This window comes from Tenrec ecaudatus, chromosome 10 (genome assembly GCF_050624435.1).
Source record: "Tenrec ecaudatus isolate mTenEca1 chromosome 10, mTenEca1.hap1, whole genome shotgun sequence".
NCBI lineage: Eukaryota > Metazoa > Chordata > Mammalia > Afrosoricida > Tenrecidae > Tenrec > Tenrec ecaudatus.
The window spans coordinates 133,941,481-133,958,387 of NC_134539.1; the positions used below are offsets into that span (position 1 = coordinate 133,941,481).

A 16,907-nucleotide genomic window follows, 5' to 3' on the forward strand; every position below is an offset into this window, starting at 1 on the left:
ACACCCAGACACCACTCTCTGTACAATAAATAGCCTCCCCTTTTCCAAAAAATAAAAATAAAAAGAGAGAGAGAGGGGGGAAAAGCGTGCGGGCACACACAGCCACCACCACAAACAAGACCCTGCTTCTTCAGATGGGCCCAGCCCCTGACTCTGGACAGCGCCCTCCTCGGAGAGGACTGGACGGGGCCCAGGCCCCGAGCCGCCTGCGTCTTCATCCCGGCCCTGGCCGGTGGACGTTGTAAAACCCATGAATATTTATTTTCAGGCCAGGGATGAACACACATGCAAACAAAAAATCTGGAAGGTACTTTACAAAGGAAGGGGGCTGAAAGTCCAGTCCAGTCGCCAGCCTCCTCCCACCTGGAGCACCTCTCCGGCCAGGAGGAAGGAAGCATCCCCAGGCCCAAGGTCTTCTTGTCCTCCGTGGTCTGCAGAAGCCTGCAGCAGCACCAGGTCCATGAGGGCGCTTGGGGCGGAGGGAGGAGCAGGGCCACGCCGCTCACAGCCCACCCTGGACCAGGGAAGCCCAGCGTCCTTCTTGGCCCCTCTCTTCCCTCAACCCACTACTCTCAGGAGAAGGGACAAGGAGCCGGGGCTTCTCAGCCCTGAGTCTCTTGTCTGTCTCAGTCATCAGTGTCCCCCGGCACAAACACACTTCTGTTCTTTTCTCCGCGTTACCTGCTCAGTTGGGAAAATAGTTATAAAACTGGCCTTCGGCCTCCTTATCAAAAGGCGAAGGGGCCCCGGCTGGGGAGGAGCTGTCACCGCTGGAAGGGTAGGGGGACACCCGCCTCCGCTTAGAGTCTCCTTCTCCCAGTCCTGAGTCGCTGGAGTCTGGCCGAATGGAGCTGATCTCAGTCCACACTGAGGGGGGGCCCTGGTCCTCCAGCGCCCGGCCCTCCAAGGTGCCAGGGCCCGGCTCCATGGGCAGAGTTCTCATGGGGCGGAACCAGCTGGTCGGGCTCATCTTCGGGGGGTACTGGGGAGCCATGGGCCAGGCAGTGCCAGGCGCCAGGACTTCCTGGCCACGGTAGTAGGACAAGCTGGGTGCCGGGGCGGAGGGCAGGAATGCAGGCTTCATGCTGACCGCTCGGAGCTCAGCCTGGTAGCTGTGGTCCCGGGGCGTCCCCAGCCAGTATGGCTGGGGAAGCACGTCCTTGGCCTGGCCGGGAAGGTCGGGGTAGAATCGGCTGGGGACAGGATATTGGTTGGGCAGGAGCGGAGAGTAGTGGTCTCCCCCGAGCAATTGACAGTTGGGTCCAGGCGGGGAAGGGACGCTGGTGTCAACAGATGCATACATGCTAGAGAAATAGACATAAGAACACGGAGCCTCAGCGGGGCTGGTCTTGTAAAGCCTGTCTGTTCCCCTGCTTTCCAGGGTCTGCCCGCCCTCCAGCACCCACCTCAACCCTGGCCCACCCTGGTGGAAGCGGGGGTTGGGTGGGGTGGGGTGACACAGCCCAGGAGGAGCCCCTCTGCAGGGAATATTGAACCCACTGCACTTACGACTCAAAGTTCTCCCGGAATCCTTTGGCAAAAGGGTTGTTATCAATTTTCAGCTGAGTAATCTAGGGAGAGGGGAAAGAGAGTCACTTGAGTCCGGAGTTCAGGCTAAGGAGTTGCTAAAATCCCTCCCCAGAGGGGGTTGTGTAGATTGGGGACCCAAGACCCATCTGTAGGCAACTGGACATCCCCCAAGAGAAGGGTTGGGAGGAGGAGACGAGTCAGTCAGGGTGCAGTGTAACAACGATGAAACAAACATACAACTTTCCTCTAGTTCCTAAATGCTTCCTCCTCCCATCCTCCCCTATCATGATTCCAATTCTACTTTACAAATCCGGCTAGACCAGAAGATGTACACTGTACAGATAGGAACTGGAAACACAGGGAATCCAGGACAGATGATCCCTTCAGGACCAGTGGTGAGAGTGGCGATACCGGGAGGGCGGAGGGAGACTGGGGTGGAAAGGGGGAACCGATTACAGGGATCTGCATGTGACCTCCTCCCTGGGGGACGGACAACAGAAAAGTGGGTGAAGGGAGAAGTGGGACAATGTAAGATATGACAAAATAATAATTTATAAATTATCAAGGAGTCCTGAGGGAGGGGGTTGCTGGGAGGGAGGATAAAAAAAATGAGGAGCCGATGCCAAGGGTTCAAGCAGAAAATAAATGTTTTGAGAATGAGGAGGACAACAAATGTACAAATGCGCTTGACACAATGGATGGATGGATTATGATAAGAGTTGTATGAGCCCCCAATAAAATGATTTAAAAAAAACCAAAACCAACAAGTCCCTCCCCAGAGAGACCAGGGCTTCTTTGATGTCCCCTGCAGGCCCTGGCCCAGGCCCCCGGGGGCCTCACCTCCGCATTCTGGTAGGCAGTCACAGCAATAAACTGGGTTTCTTGGAAAGTAAAGACGTGCGTGTTGGACGCGTTGCAGGCCGCCTCCGGCTCGCCTTCATTCACCTCGATGATGTGCAGGCGGGGCTGGTACTTGTGGAGTGACTGGAGCACAATCATCTGTGGGACAGCAAGACGGCAGGTTCACCATCTTGCTCCCTCATGGCAAAGCCAGACAGTAACCGGAGGCATCGTCCATCCACCTGCCCTGCCACCAGGTGGCTTCCCAGCCGCATGGGGACACGAAATTTAGTCTCTTGCCCCATTTTGTCTTCCCCATACCTGTTCTCTCCGAGGTGTGTGCACAAGCAGAGTTTTTTGGGGCTAAGGGCAATTCTAACAGGCTCCCCTGATCCCGGAGCCCTCTGCACGGTTCCCTGGGATACCTGGGGCCCGGTCCGTGCCCATTAGGACTCAGGGAGAAGCCTCCTGTGTCTGCCTGAATGCGACCCCTGCCTGAGAGTCATCTGTCTCGCTGAGACTCAGCGTCCTTCCAACTCGTGATCCTCCCAAGACGGTGGAAACGAACGGAGGAGCCCAGAAAGGAAGCGATGTGACGCTCCCAGAACAGGATCAGGGTCTGAGCCAGCAGGGGTGGTGGCGGGTGGGGGAGGGGCAGCATGCTGAGCCACCTCCTGGGGACAGCCCCCCCCTCCCCGTGGTAGTGGGAGGTGGTCCTACCTGGGCCATGTTGTTGGAGGCCCCTTTGTTGTTGGTGAGCTTCAGTTTCCCGAAGGAGACTTCCTGGCGCATCCAGTGGGCTCCCGTGTTCGGGGAATCGGGGTGAACATACTGACGGTTTCCTGTGGACAATTCATCTCTTTGGTGTGCAGCCCCGGGACCACGCCCCTGGTGATGGGGGGGGGGGCGCTTTGCCTGTTCTTAATGTTCTGAAGAGACAAGGGAAGAGCCAGAGTGGCCAGGACAGGGGACAGGTGTGATCCGAAGATTGGCCACAACCCACCCAGAGAGATGTTGTAGGACTAACTTTTTCCGGGGCCTGTGGATATGCATGTATTTGGAAAGAAGGCGTTTGCGGATGCAAACCAGGTAAGATGTGCTCTATGCCGATGGATGGCTAGTGCCCTCGCTGGAAGAGCGGAGACACAGCTGTGGGGTACAGAAAGATTTCTCCCAAGTGGTCTCCCCCAACTATCTGCCAAACCTAGCTGCTCGATTGTTTCACCACCTCTAGTTTTTCCTACACTAAATTCCAGCATGGAGGGAAGAAGAGACGTTAGCCAAGACCGAACATTGCAAGATGGTAAAATCCTAGTGTCAGGAACTTGCAGGGCAAGACGGCTTCATTGAGCCCGTGACCTCATTGGCAACCTTGAAGAAAAAAATGTCTGTTTGGGAAGATTCTTCAAGGACAGCTGAACAAATTTATTAAGAATTTTTTCCATAGATGGAGGATGGGCTGGAAAGGGGGAACCCATTACAAAGATCTACATGTGACCTCCTCCCTGGGGGATGGACAACAGAAAAGTGGGTGAAGGGAGACATCGGACAGCGTAAGATATGACAAAATAATAATTTATAAATGATCAAGGCCTTATGAGGGAGGAGGGAAGGGGGAGAGGGGAGCATGGAGGGAGGGGGAAAATGAGGACCTGATGCCAGGGGCTTAGGTGGAAAGCAAATGTATTGAGGATGATGAGGGCAATGAATGTACAAATGTGCTTTACACAATTGATGTATGGATGGATGGTGATAAGAGTTATATGAGCCCTTAATAAAATGATTTTTAAAAAGAATTTCTTTCCAGTCTTTCAAACCATCCTGAGTGTGGTAAGAAGTTCTCACAATTAGCTCTCTGGATTCTCTGAGAGCTGAGAGGTGACATTTACATAACACAGAAGACTACCTAACAGGTGCCACTGGTCTGGAGTCCGGGAAGGTCCCTGGTATTGGTTGTCCTGCTTTAGATAGGACATTGTTAAGTCAGAGGGGGAAGGATAGGGAAGCCCCTGCGCACCTGCTGGGAGTTAGTGTAGGAAGGGGAGAAGGCCAGGTGAGGCACAGGTAGAGGCCTGGATGGTGCACTCCAAGCTGAGGAGCACCGAGGGCTGCCCGGAACTTCCAGAGGCTAGAAAGGTGCAAGGAAGGATCCTTCCCTGGAGCTGGGGAGCAAGGCCCTGCCCGACCCTTCAGTTCAGACTTGAGCTTCTTCAGCTGCAAGACCATATTTCTGTTGTTTTAAGCCTGTCGAGTTTATGCTAATTTGCTACCAGGCCACGTAGGGAAACTAATACAACAGGCTAGAGCGAAACAGAAAAGAGACAACAAACAAGACACGTGGGAGGGACTGGAGGTGAGGCAGGGGTGCCAGCTGGGGCGGGGAATTCAGACCCAGGGGTGGGGGTGGGGGTGGGGGGCTAGGGCTTGAGAGTTCCTCCAGGATCCAGCAGGGGGCGACCCTGTCTTGCCAAAACGGAGTGAGTGCCCACCTTCACTCCCCAGAGCCACTTACCTGGCATGTTGCCCTCCGCCTTTCCGCACTGCACCCACTTGCCACTCTGATACCGCCAGTGGTGCTGGTCCACCAAGACCACGTCCACAAACATCCGGTAGTGGCTGGTGGGCTCCAGCCCGGCCACGGTAAAGGAGAGGAACGGGAACATCCTCCTAGGGAGAACAGAACGCCATCAAGCCCAGTGCCACGGGCAGGCAGCAGTGCACTGCAGAGGCAACGGCGACACGCTCAGGAAGTGTGCGAGCCGGTTGTTAAACACCGCCATGATCAAAAGTGCATCCCATAAACTTCCCATTAAGCGCATTCAATCAAACACTAAAAGATCATTTGTACTCGAGAGACATCCGTTCCAGTTACCTATCTGTGCTCTGTGGTTATGCGCGCCTCTCGAATCTGTACGGTGGAATTAGGCGGTCGTGGTGATGAGCTGCTGCGCCTCAGGGGGATCTTCACGCCACCGTAATCAGCAAACATCACAAATCAGAGCTCTGTTTTCTCTCCAGTCAATGGGTTGGTTGTGAAGCACTTACCAGTACAGAGCTGTCTTGAGTTTTATTTCGCTGCATCAGACACAGCAAGACTCTGGCCCGCCCTCCACAGGCAATTCCTCAGTCCCTGGTCTGGCCTATCCCCCACCGAGTCTCTCCACTGTGGCTCTCACAGAGCTGGCGCACCCTCAGCCCCATGGCGCCCTCTCACACACCCTCCTGGCTCCTCCTCCTAGCTCCGGTGGTCGTGCTGTGGCCTGCCTTAAGCCTCAGACTTCAGTGAAGTGGCTAATGTCCTTGGTGAACAGGGAGCTTCCCGTCCACCTGAACGTGGGCTTTATCCACCCGGCCCTCATACTCACAAAGTCTGGTTCCCCAACAAAGTAGTGGGCACGACAGGCGGGGTCCAGCATCCGCCCCGCTTTCTCCCCATCAGGTTAAGAAGAGGAATGGACTGCAGCAAAGATGCACTTCCATAACCAAGACAGCCTCCGTCACCGTCCTCATGACAACCACTCCCCGTACACCGGCTGTAGCACCGGCATCCCCGTCGCCACCATCTCTACCACGCCTGCGGTCAGCACTGCGACCGCTGCCCCACTGTCATCAGCAGCATCACCGACGCCACCGGCAGCACCACCGCCATCTTCAGACTCAGACTTAGTCTTCTCTCCCCACGCAAGCAGGGAGACCCGAGTCTCGGGCCGCAGGGTCAAACGCTCGTGAGAAGAGCTTTCCATCCCCATCCGATTCTCCTCCCCTCCTTCTCTGCCCGGTACTGTGGGGCAGAAAGACAGGCACCTGTCATGGGTCAGGACGCCTGGGGAGGGAGGCTGCCCTTTGGGGAAGGTGTCCGTTCTCAGAGGGTCCTAGAACAATACTCCCCGCAGCCCTGGGAGGGTCCCCAGGAAGGTGTGGTTGCACCCCGACTTCACCAGACCCCCCGAGGCTGAAAGAGGAGCCCTGCGGGCCCAATGACCTTAAACAAGTTAATTTCGACACGGAACCAACGTTTCTTCACCTATAACTAGGGGTCCTAACTCCTCACCAGCTCTCTTCTCAGAGCTATTAAGAAGGTAATCGACTCAGTGCATCCTCCCTTTCCACCTTGCTCCCCACTTCTCCCAGGCCCAGAGGCATGGAGTCCTCTGGCCTGACTGGAGCTCTGGTTCCAAGTTCTGAGGCCCAGGGGCTTGGCTGGACCGGTCAGCTCGAGAACTCACACGTTTAAGACTGGGGTTTGAACAGGGGGAGGTGAGAGGATATTTCCGATCCATTTCTCCCACCAACTCCTTCTCTGACGACAGTCAAATCACTCAACTGCTTCTGAGACTCGAGAAAACCGCAGGAAAGGAGCGTGAAACACACCCTTCCCTGACTTACACACCAGCCAGTCATCCCCCAAGGCGTTCGAGCCATGCAGCTTGGTTTTGTGTTTAAGGAAACGGAGGCTTGGAGAAGTTTGGCGAGAGCTCCCGGCGAAGAGAGCAGGGCCGGGGTCGTCATGTGCAGAGGACACGCTGTGGTTTCTGCCTCCTCGTCTCGCCCTGATGTCTGAACGGGAGGGCCGGGCGAGTCCGTGGCAGTCTGCGCTCTCAGGCAGGAGAGCCGAGTTTATTGCCAGACCCGTGTGCCCCAGACCCAGTCCCTGCCCACCTGTCAGTGGAGGCCTGTGTGGTGCTGTGCAAAGAGAGCTTCCAGGCTGGGAACACAGACCTGGGGATCAGGCCCCCCCCAAAAATCAGGCCCCCAAAGGGATCACAACACTCTAATCTCGCTTGCAGTGAGTGCCTGGTGTCCGTGAGACAGGACTCAGCACCAGCGGGAAATGGAGGAGACACAGGAAGCGGGTGGGGAAATAGAGAGAAGGGAGGTCTCTCAGATTCACTGTAAGAGTCTAGAGGGCCCACCTGCTGGGATCCCAGAATTGCCTCTGGTTTAGACACTTCGCTGGGAAGGAGCAGAGGGAGACAGCAGTGGCGATGACAGCCAGTGGAGTCCTTGAACACAGCCTACTTGGCGGCCATCGGCCCATCCTCACAGACCGCGCATTCTGCCTCGGTGACCCTGAAGGGCCGCCCTTCTTGGAGACGAGGCCCAGAGTCCCAGGAGGCCTCCCATCCCTTCTCAGGCCTGCACACCTGGGCAGGAGCCACAGGTGCATCAAGTACGTGCAAACGTGTTAACAAGGAGAGAGTCTTGCCATTCGTATTGGCAAACTGTTTTCAAAGTTGGTACCCTGTGGTGCTGGTGACAGGGAAGAAGACGGGGCTTTCTGCCCTGGGTCAAGAGTCCCAGTCCCGGAAACCCAGAGGCACATTTTTCGACTGTCCTACAGGGTTACTGTGAGTCAGACTCGATCTGACGGAGTGAGTTTGAGTTTGGACACTGAGATGGACCACCAACCCCACCCCCACCCCACCCCCTGCAGCTCCGCAGACGCAAAGGTCTGGGAACCCATTTTGTGCCATGACATTTCACCAGAAATACAATAAAATTGTCATATATAGACACTCTAAATTCACTGCCACCGAGTCAAATCTGACTCGTGGGGACCCAACAGTTGGGCCGCCTGCTTCTATCAAGTCAAGACAGTTGTGCAGGGCTGTCGGTGGAGTCTGCTCCAGCTCCTAGCAGCCCCGGGCGCCGGAGGAAACTGGCTGTGTTCCTGGGAGCCGTCCTGAGGCCTTGAACTTCCTCTTGAGTAGCTGCTGGTGGGATTCAAATTTTCAGCCTTTCAGTGGGCGGCCAAGCACCTCACCGCAGAGCCGGCAGGGCCCCTGCAGTAAAGATGCCCGCCAAGCCAAACCCTGCAGAACCCCGCCCTCTGCCACGCAGGGGCTCACCTGCATCCGGCCAGGAAGGGGACCAAAGGTGGCCAACAGGAGCACTGCTTCCAGGGACGCCAGTCCCCTCACCCACTGGGGGGGGGGGGGGGGCTGTGAATTGGTACCGCCTTTTAGGGGGCTATTTTGGCCATGCTGCTTGCCTATCCAAGTGTGATTTACACTTGGACATACAGGCCTTCCCACCTCAGCCCCACTTAATAGAAATTAGACAGCTACTGGCACGAAGCCCAACCAATCAGCCAAGCTGTTTTCACCTGCCCTTGAGAGAAACGAAGCCCGTCAGACCTGAGAGAAAGTAGGTTTCGGCTAAAAAAAATTTTTTTTAATTAAGATTTTTTAAATGAAGACCTACAAAGTTCTTTGAGTGGGGAAGGTTGGAAGTGAACGCACTAGTAGCTATGAGGACGACTGAGTCAACCCCAGCCGCCACCCAGCCACCCAGCAGCCAACGGAGCTGTTTAACAACAGGGCTCCCCAAAGTTGGCTTAATTATAATAATCAACCAATCAGACCCCGAAAAGTGGGGGTTGCCAGCAATTAATACACACCCACGCACAGAGAGAGAAACGGGCCTCTCTCTTCCGCTACTGAGGATGTCTACCATCAGCCAACATGCAGTACACAGCAAGTTCATAACACCAACACTCTGCCGCTCGGAGCACCGGCCCCGAGTCTGGGTTGGGCCCGACCCCGGCTGCTCATATTCTCCGCAAATACACAAGCTGACAGACACCAATAGTCTCCAGTGGGACCAAGAGGTTGCTTCTTTGTCCTCAGTTTCCCTCTCCCAGCCCCACCAGGCCGAGTCCGGAAGGCCTCTCCCCACACGCGTGCTCCACTCCATCCCACCTGTGGCGAGAGCATGACTGCTGTTGGTCCATCTGTGGAATGGGTTGAGGGTGGGTGGGAGACGAAGGATCTGGGAGTGAGTCAGCCCGCGGCGAAAAGGCTGCAGGGCTGTGCGTGGGCCTCAAGGGGAAGGGTTTTTCAAAAGAGAAGGTCACGGGTGGTGGGATGGTGGTGACTGGCAGGTCACTGGGACCCACATGGCAGGAGGATGGAATGGGAGCGAGCCTCTGAGCTCAGGTCTAGCTTCTCAGAAGCACACAGCAGGAGGAAATGACCACTGACTTCTGAGACCAAGCTGAGAAGGTTCACGGGGTGGGGAGATTCAGGGTTTGGGTGGGTAGGGGGGCCCATGCTGAGGAGCTGATGTCTATGAGACCCAAGACCAGGCAGCAGTAAAGGAGACGAAGAAAATTCTGCTTTCCCTTCCCATGGGGACCCGGGGGATCCCCAAAGTAGCCCCTCAGGGCAGATTGAAAAGTGTGAGGGCTAGAAAATACACAAATACACTTATAAAACCACCTGAAAATATTTAAGGATCTCTGATGGATGTTTATCAAGTGGGAGGAAGACAAGGCTTTTTACTGCCATCAACGGTTACCGTCTTGAAAACCCACCGGGCAGTTCTACCATGGCCTAAAGGGTCACTATGAGTTGGTATTGACTTGGTGGAACTGAGTTTGGCTTTTTGGGGTTTTTTTAAGTTTGATGATGATAGTGCATCTTTTTTTTTTGATAGTGCGTTTTTAAACACACGTTTTTTAAAAGTGGATGAGATAATATACTGTCTATGACTCACTTACGAATTACTTATATTACTACAACTTACAATATTACTAATGTCTCTGCAGACAGAAGAGGTGGCAGTGGGCGAGAGAAAACGAAGAACCGGGGCTGGACTGTGTTGACAACCGTCGGTGCGGTGATGGGGACATGGAGGGCATCTGCTCATCTCTCCACAAATTTTGTTTGAAAATTTTCATAAGATGAAAGTGCAAAGTCTGGTTCCAAAAGGTGGGGGGAACAACACTTGTCTAGAGAGAGGATTCTTCTTCAGCAACAGTAAGGACTGAGGGCCTGCGGTTGGGTCAGCGATTCACGGTGAGAACATGAAATACCTTCCTACACCACCTGCAGCCAGACTCAGCCGGCCCAGCTTGGCCAGACCCCTTCAGTGCTGGTTAACGCTCCCTCACCGGGGCCCATGCCTGGCCATGGGGAGGCCTCCGGTCCGATCCCAGATGAAGGCCTCCAGACCAGACCGGAGAGTGGTGGTGAGGCGGCCTGAGTTCCGTCTGCTGTGTGACACTTCCCCACACCTCAGTGTTCTCAGTGGACTCCCTGTTCGACCGAATGCACGACAGGCAATAATGGAAGAGAACGCACTTTGATCACATATCCAGACAACATGGGTTGTCTACTGGTCATCACGGGGCGGGGGGGGGGGGGGCGGGGGCGGGAGACAAAGAAACCCAGGCAGATAGCCTATCCGCTGGGCTCTGGTGCCAACCCTACCAATGGCGATGGCCGTGCTGTGGAACCCCACAGTCTCCTGCCTCACTGTCTGTGCGGCCAGAGAGTCGGATGGGCTCTTCTGAGTCTCGGCCTGTAGCCTGAGCTGCACCCAGGTGCTCCCCGAGGGGACAGGGTTGAGGGTTCCTGAGAGGAGGGAAAGGCTCAGGCCATGGAAGTAAAGGCCAGCCACTCGGGGTTCATCCCGGGGAAAGAGGCCCAGTCCAGTAACTGGAAAGAGAAACATGGTGGTAGATGGACAGGGTCCTCAGTCCCAGGCTGCCCTACAGGATGGCCTAGAGCTCAACCTGTAGGGCGAGACTCCTTTGGGGGTGGGGGGGTCAAACGACCCTTTCACAGGGATCGCCAGATTCCTAACAGTAACAAAATGACAGTGATGAAGTAGCAAGGACAATGATTGTATGGTTGGGGGGTCACCACAGCATGAGGAACTGGATGAAAGGGTTGGGGCATTAGGAAGGTTGAGAACCGCTGGCCCAGAGGAAAGCCACGTAGGTTGAGCACCAACCCAGACCCAGCACGGCCTCTTCCCTGTCCCTCTTCAGCCCTTACACTTGCTCTCGCCTCAGACCCACCTCTTAGGTCACCGATGGCAGAGGTCCTCCTGGCTGGCCCCTTCCCTTCACCCGCCCCCACTCAGGCAGGCCCATGGCGGGGTTGCTTACTAAACACACACCACGCAAGTCATGAGTTTCTCTTTCTTTCCCCACACAGGAGGTGCTATCCGGAAGCAGCACCCTAAACCCCAAACCTTACCCCTCAGGCACTGAGCTCAGGGGACCCTGAGCTGTGGTCACCTGCGTGCAAGCTAGACTCAAGCCCAAATTATGTAAACCAAGATGTGGGCAGGCTTTCCAAGCAGAAGCCATGAAGGGAGTGTCTAGAGCGGGGTGTGAGGCTGGAGTCCCAACTGGGACCCTGGGATTATCTTCTTGGGCTCAGGCCTGTGGGCATCTGTGCAGGGCTCATGAGTCTCTCTTATTTTGCTTCCCCAAAACACACACACACACACACACACACACACACACAGACATATGATCTCAAAGTATGACCGGAAAGGAAACTTGGCGACTGCATCTCCATGTCACCCAATCCCAGTCTGCGAGCCGCCTCCCCAAAGCTGACAACCAGCAGCAAAGGGCTGGGGGCAGATGGGCACAGGGCACCCACCAGATGTGGGGGTCTGCTGATCCCACACACTGCAGAGGTGCTCATGGTGCACCAGAATTCTGCAGGAAGCCAACGGGACCCCTCCCCTCCACCAAGCTCCAGCAGCTACCAGCTCTCCGCCTCCTCGCGCCTTAAGCTCTCACCGTCCGAGGGCCGCCCTGGGGGCCGACTACCCTCGGAGCGTTCCTCGTACAAACCACAGCACCCCCTCCCCCCCACACACACCTCGGAGAACTTAAGCCCAAAAGGCGAGGGGGGCGGAGACACTCGCTGTGAAGAGCCCTGTTCCGGGCGCCCGGCCCCGGGGCGCGCCCACTCACCGGCCCTGCTTGGTGATGATCATCTCCGTCTGGTGCTGGTTGAACTTGGACCACAACAGGTGGTTGTTGAGCGCCACGCGCAGCTTCCCGGACACCTCGAGGCCGGCGGGCACGGCGTAGTCGGCGCGCGGAGCCGGGTAGAGGCCGGCGCGCGGGTCGGGGGCGTAGCCGTCCCCCGGCTGGTAGCCCTCGGGGCCCGCGGGCGGCGGGAAGGGCTCGGCCGTGCCCGGGAAGCCGGCGGCCTGGGGCCGGGCCGGGTAGGCGTAGGTGCCCAGGAAGCGGCCGGGCGGCGCGGGCACCAGGGCGCCCCCCGCGTAGGGCGCCCCGAGGCTGGCACCCCCGCGCCGGTCGGCCGCGTCGTGCGCCGCAGGCTCGGGGTAGAAGTAGCGGCTCTGCGGGTCGGCCCCGGGAGCCCGGCCCTCGTCGCTCGCCGGCATGGGCTCGGTGCCCGTCAGCATGTCTCCGCAGCCCGGCTCCACGATGCCCATCCGGGGCGGGCCGGGCACCTCCCCGCCGCCGTCGAGGGCGCGGCCGGCCCGGCCCTCTCCACGCGCGCCGGGAGGGCGCGGGGTCGCGGCGCGGGTGGGGGCGGGGGCCCCGGGGCGGGGGGCCCCACGGAGCCCGGCTCCGACGCCTGGGTCCTGCGCCTTGTCTGGCGGGCGCGCGGCTGCTCGCGGCTCCTGCTCCTCCGGCGGGCCACTGTCATAAGCGTCGCGGCGCCTTTGCTGCGGCTTTATGAAGCTCTCCGGCCCCGCCACCCCCGGCCACCTCGGCCCCGCCCCGCTCTCCCCGCCCCTCGTGGCTAATACTAGGCAAATTCTCCGCGGCTGGGACCAGCAGGGGCCCCCACGATGGGGACGAGCGAGTTCCCGCGCGCCCTTCAGATGCGCTTCAGTACCTAAGAGTGCCAGCCCCTCCACCCGAAACTGGCCTCCGCCAGCCGGTTTCTCTCGCCCGGACCCTCGGGGCAATCCCACCCGGCCCGGTCCCGTCCCTGTCCCCACCCGGGGCTCTACCCAAAGGCCCGCTGCGGGGATGGGGGGCGGGGGGCGGGGACGCCTTCAGTGCCAGCCCTGGTCGGTCCCGCACCACACTGCTCGCTGCCTGTGCGGTGCCCAGGCTTTGTGCCATGTGGCGTTGCCTGGCCTCTTTGCCCCCTCTCCCTCCACAGGTCCGGCGCACTGTGTGACTGTGACCCGTGCTCCTTTTTATCCCTCCACCCCCCCCCCTGCCCCCTGGCAGACCGGGGCCTGGACCCTGCCTGCTGCTGCAGTTGGCACTAGACCCATCGCAGTAGGAATGGGTTCTGGAAGGGGATTGCAGCCGCCCTCCGAGGGTTAGCCGGCACCCTACGGAGGCACCACCAAAGTCACTGCCACCACCACCAACACCCTCCCCGATCCCCAAGCCCCCCCTACCCCCCTGTCTTGGCCACTGGAAAGAGCGCCCCCCGGGGGGTGGGCAATTCAGGTGTGTATGACATGGGGAAGTCACTTCCCTTGTCTGGAAGTAGGCTCCATGTGCCCCTTCTGTCCCGGGGTTGTGGGGTTGTGGATCTGCTTCTTAGCGGGGTGCTCTCTGCTGCACTGTCCAGTCTAGTCACACCTGCACGGAAAGGCTAGCCGCCCAGAGCTGGCTGACAGGGAGGAAGCCCACCACAGGCTCTGGCAGGAGGGCCCCCTCCATCAGGCATCGCGGGGCACTTCACCCATCTTCATCTCTAGGTTCATTTTCTGTGAACCTAATGCAGTTCTTCCACTTGCTTATGGTGAAAGCAACTTTATTTTTTTCTTCCTCTCCCGCCCCTCCCATTAAAACAGCACCTTCGGGAACTTGGCTGTGTGTGAAGAGCAAACATATTCCTAATGGGAAAGGTAAGTGGTGCAGAAAAGAAAACCACACAAAGCAAAGGCAGGACTGTGTAAATCACCCCACATTGCCCCCCTCATGCAGGACTGGCATTTCTGGAAGCCTCCTTCTACTTGCGGAAGGACACACTCCGCACACTTTCTGTTTCTGTCTTCGGGGCACACACAAATCTGTAATTTTATAAGAACACCACACATGCTGTTTCGTGTGTGTTTTTTTCACTCAACAAGGTGTTGTGGAATTTTTTGCATGTCACTATATAGCTAAGGATGCACATTTCTGAGAGCGCTTTGAAACACACTTGACACTTTTCACTGACTTCAAGGTTCCCCATCCCAACCCTCCTCCCATCTCCACAACTCTGCCCCAGCCGACAGGGCTTCACCCTTAGGGCCCCACAGGGACTCTCTGCTCCCAACTAGAGCTGAACCAACCGAGGCAGGTTGGCAGGTGAAGGCGAGGCTGGGGACCCCAGGAGGCGGCCATGACCCAGGGAAGGCGAGGAGGAAGAGAGAATCCTAGGGCCCCCCTTGAGGATGGAGCCCAGACATATGAGAGCAGCAGAACTGGGCCTGGTCCTCTCCCCAACCCTTCACCCACCATTTGCCAAAGCCGAAGGAAGAAGACAAGTGTCTGCCTGCTGTTCTCAGAGAGCAGCACTGTTCCCAAGAGAGGGGGTGCTGGAACCCTGGGCTACCAGTAGAGAGACATGAAAGATATCAAGAATAACTGACACCCCCACCCCATCCCCCACATGCTTGTTGAAAGCTGACACCTCTTTGGGTAGATATTTTTGCTAAGTGTTGGACGGTGGAAAGTCAAATGGGGTCTTCTTCCTTTCTGTCTCTGTCCCCCTTAATTTTCACCCTCAGGAAACGCAGACCAGCTCCTCCCCCTAAGCTCCAGCCAGCTCCAGCTCCAGGGGGCAAGGGAGGGTTGTAGAAATCAGAGCCAGGTGGGCCTGGGGGCACCTGCCTGGGTGAGCATTGTTCAATGTCCCAGTGAGTGGATGGGCTCTTAGAGGGTCTTAGAGTCCCCGGCCCATCCACTCCAGGTTCTCCACCCCACCTCCCTCCAATTGCTTCCACCCAAAAAAGAAAGTGCTTGTGAAAAGCGGGGGCTGAGTGGCCTGGGTGTCACCACCGCCAGTCCCGCCCCTCTGCCAGCTTGGGTGAGAAGAGGAGCCCTGGCAGTGACACCTCCTCCTGCTGCTGCCACCTCCCTCCCTCCCCAGGGCCAAGGCTGGAGAGGTGGGAAAGCAGGATGGAGGAGACAGGCCCCCTGGGATCCCCTCACTTCCCCAAGGCTGCCCGCACTGGCCCCCTCCCCTCTTGTATAAGCACACACAACTTCTGGAAGGCTGCCCTGGAAAATAGGCCCAAGAAACCCCGGGGTTGGGGATTTAGGATGGGAGGGACCTAGGCTCCAAATGACAGTCCCCATTCCAGGTAAAACCAGGGTGGGACCCAGGAGTCTTGCCTCCTGGTTTCCACGGAAACAGGGAACCAGTCCTCAGGCCAGTCTGAGGGAGAATTAGAATAATAAGCGGAAACTCACCTTAGAAAAGTCTGTCACCGTTAAGTGGCATGGAGTCGGTTCAGAGCCATGGAGACAAATGTCCAACAGAGTGACACACCGCCAGGCCCTGCACCAGTCTCGCAAGTATTTCTTCTGTTGCAGCCTGTTGCTGCGTCTGCTACATCCGTTCATCTCCTCTCCTGAGGGGCTGCCTCTTCTCCACTGCCCCACTACCTCACCCAGCAGCTGTCCTTCTCCAGGAACTGGCCTTTCCCGACACAAGTCCAAAGAAAGGCATGGAAAACGGAACACTGCCCATAAGCTAACACTAACACTAACAGAACAGTAACAAGCTGCCTGCTGTCACTGTGACCACCACGTGGATTCCAGGTTTTTCTTTCGGTCATTTCCCCTCAAAGTAAGTGAGAGGCTGCCCCATGTCACTCCCCCGGGGTTTCACACACAATTGCTACCACGTGGGCGCACAGGCTGAACCAGGGAGCTATAAACAATGCAGGTGCCTGGGCCCTGCCGGCCAAAGATTCTGATTCACAGGTCTGCCAGGTCTGGTTATCTGTACCTTTAAGGAGGACTCCAGGCAGAACTGCAGACCCTCTCCAGCCCCTCCCACTTTACTCTCCCACCTCCCAGTCCCCCTTCCCCCTGAGTAGTTGTAGGAGCTTGCTTGGGTGGGGGGTGGGAAGGGGGACCACCTAGGTGCATAGAGGAGGGAGATTCTGGGTACCAAAAAATATCTGATTCAGGCTCTGGAGCAGACACTTCTCACCCTAGATTCTCAGTCACCAGGCTCCTCTCTTCTGGGGCAACAGCCCTCCAATTTCTTTCCTTCTCCATCCCCACCCCCCACTGGGCAGAGAGAGGGGGGACCAGAGAGAGCATATTGAGGCCTGGGTTGCATTTCTGAAAAAGAAATTTAGAGACAGAGAGGGCAAGGGACAAAGTAGAGAGCCTGAGTGTGACTCAGTGAGGAAGTCTCAGCCCCTTCCCTCCCTCCCCCCCATAGAGGGGCTGCAGGGAAGGACAGGGGAAGATGGGCTGGGGTGGGGGTTGGGCCTGTGGAGTTGTGGAGCTGGGGCAGGAAGAAACAGGTGGGGTTTCCTGATGGGCTGAGTTGGAATTCCCACTCGGACCCTGATGGGCCATGCGACCCCAGTATCTTCACCTTCTTGAGCTGCCTGTCTGGGACCCTCAAAGACTGTTCGGGCCTCAGTGAGTTGAGTGAGTGAAGGGAGAGGGGGCGGCCCCAGAGCAAAGACAAGGCTAGCCTGAACCTCCCCCCATTTCCTCCACTCCATGCTACCTGCCATCTCCTCAACCTCCCTCTTTCTTGGTGGCTCACTCCCTAGTCACCCCTTAATCAGACTACACCCCTTAGCTGTAGTCCCCACAAAGGACCCTTCCCACACAG

The 16,907-nt window shown here is 57.3% G+C and overlaps 1 protein-coding gene across 1 annotated transcript; it reads right to left on the minus strand.

Annotated features, from left to right (window-relative positions):
* Positions 1-685: 685 nt before the first annotated feature.
* On the minus strand, positions 686-12,579 carry TBX21 (T-box transcription factor 21). The gene is made up of 6 exons (XM_075559317.1): positions 12,092-12,579; positions 4,883-5,037; positions 3,091-3,212; positions 2,371-2,529; positions 1,510-1,571; positions 686-1,304 (listed from the first exon to the last, which is right to left on the minus strand). The coding sequence occupies exons 1-6, from the start codon at positions 12,577-12,579 to the stop codon at positions 686-688; spliced, it is 1,605 nt and encodes a 534-aa protein (XP_075415432.1).
* Between the last annotated feature and the right edge of the window lie 4,328 nt (positions 12,580-16,907).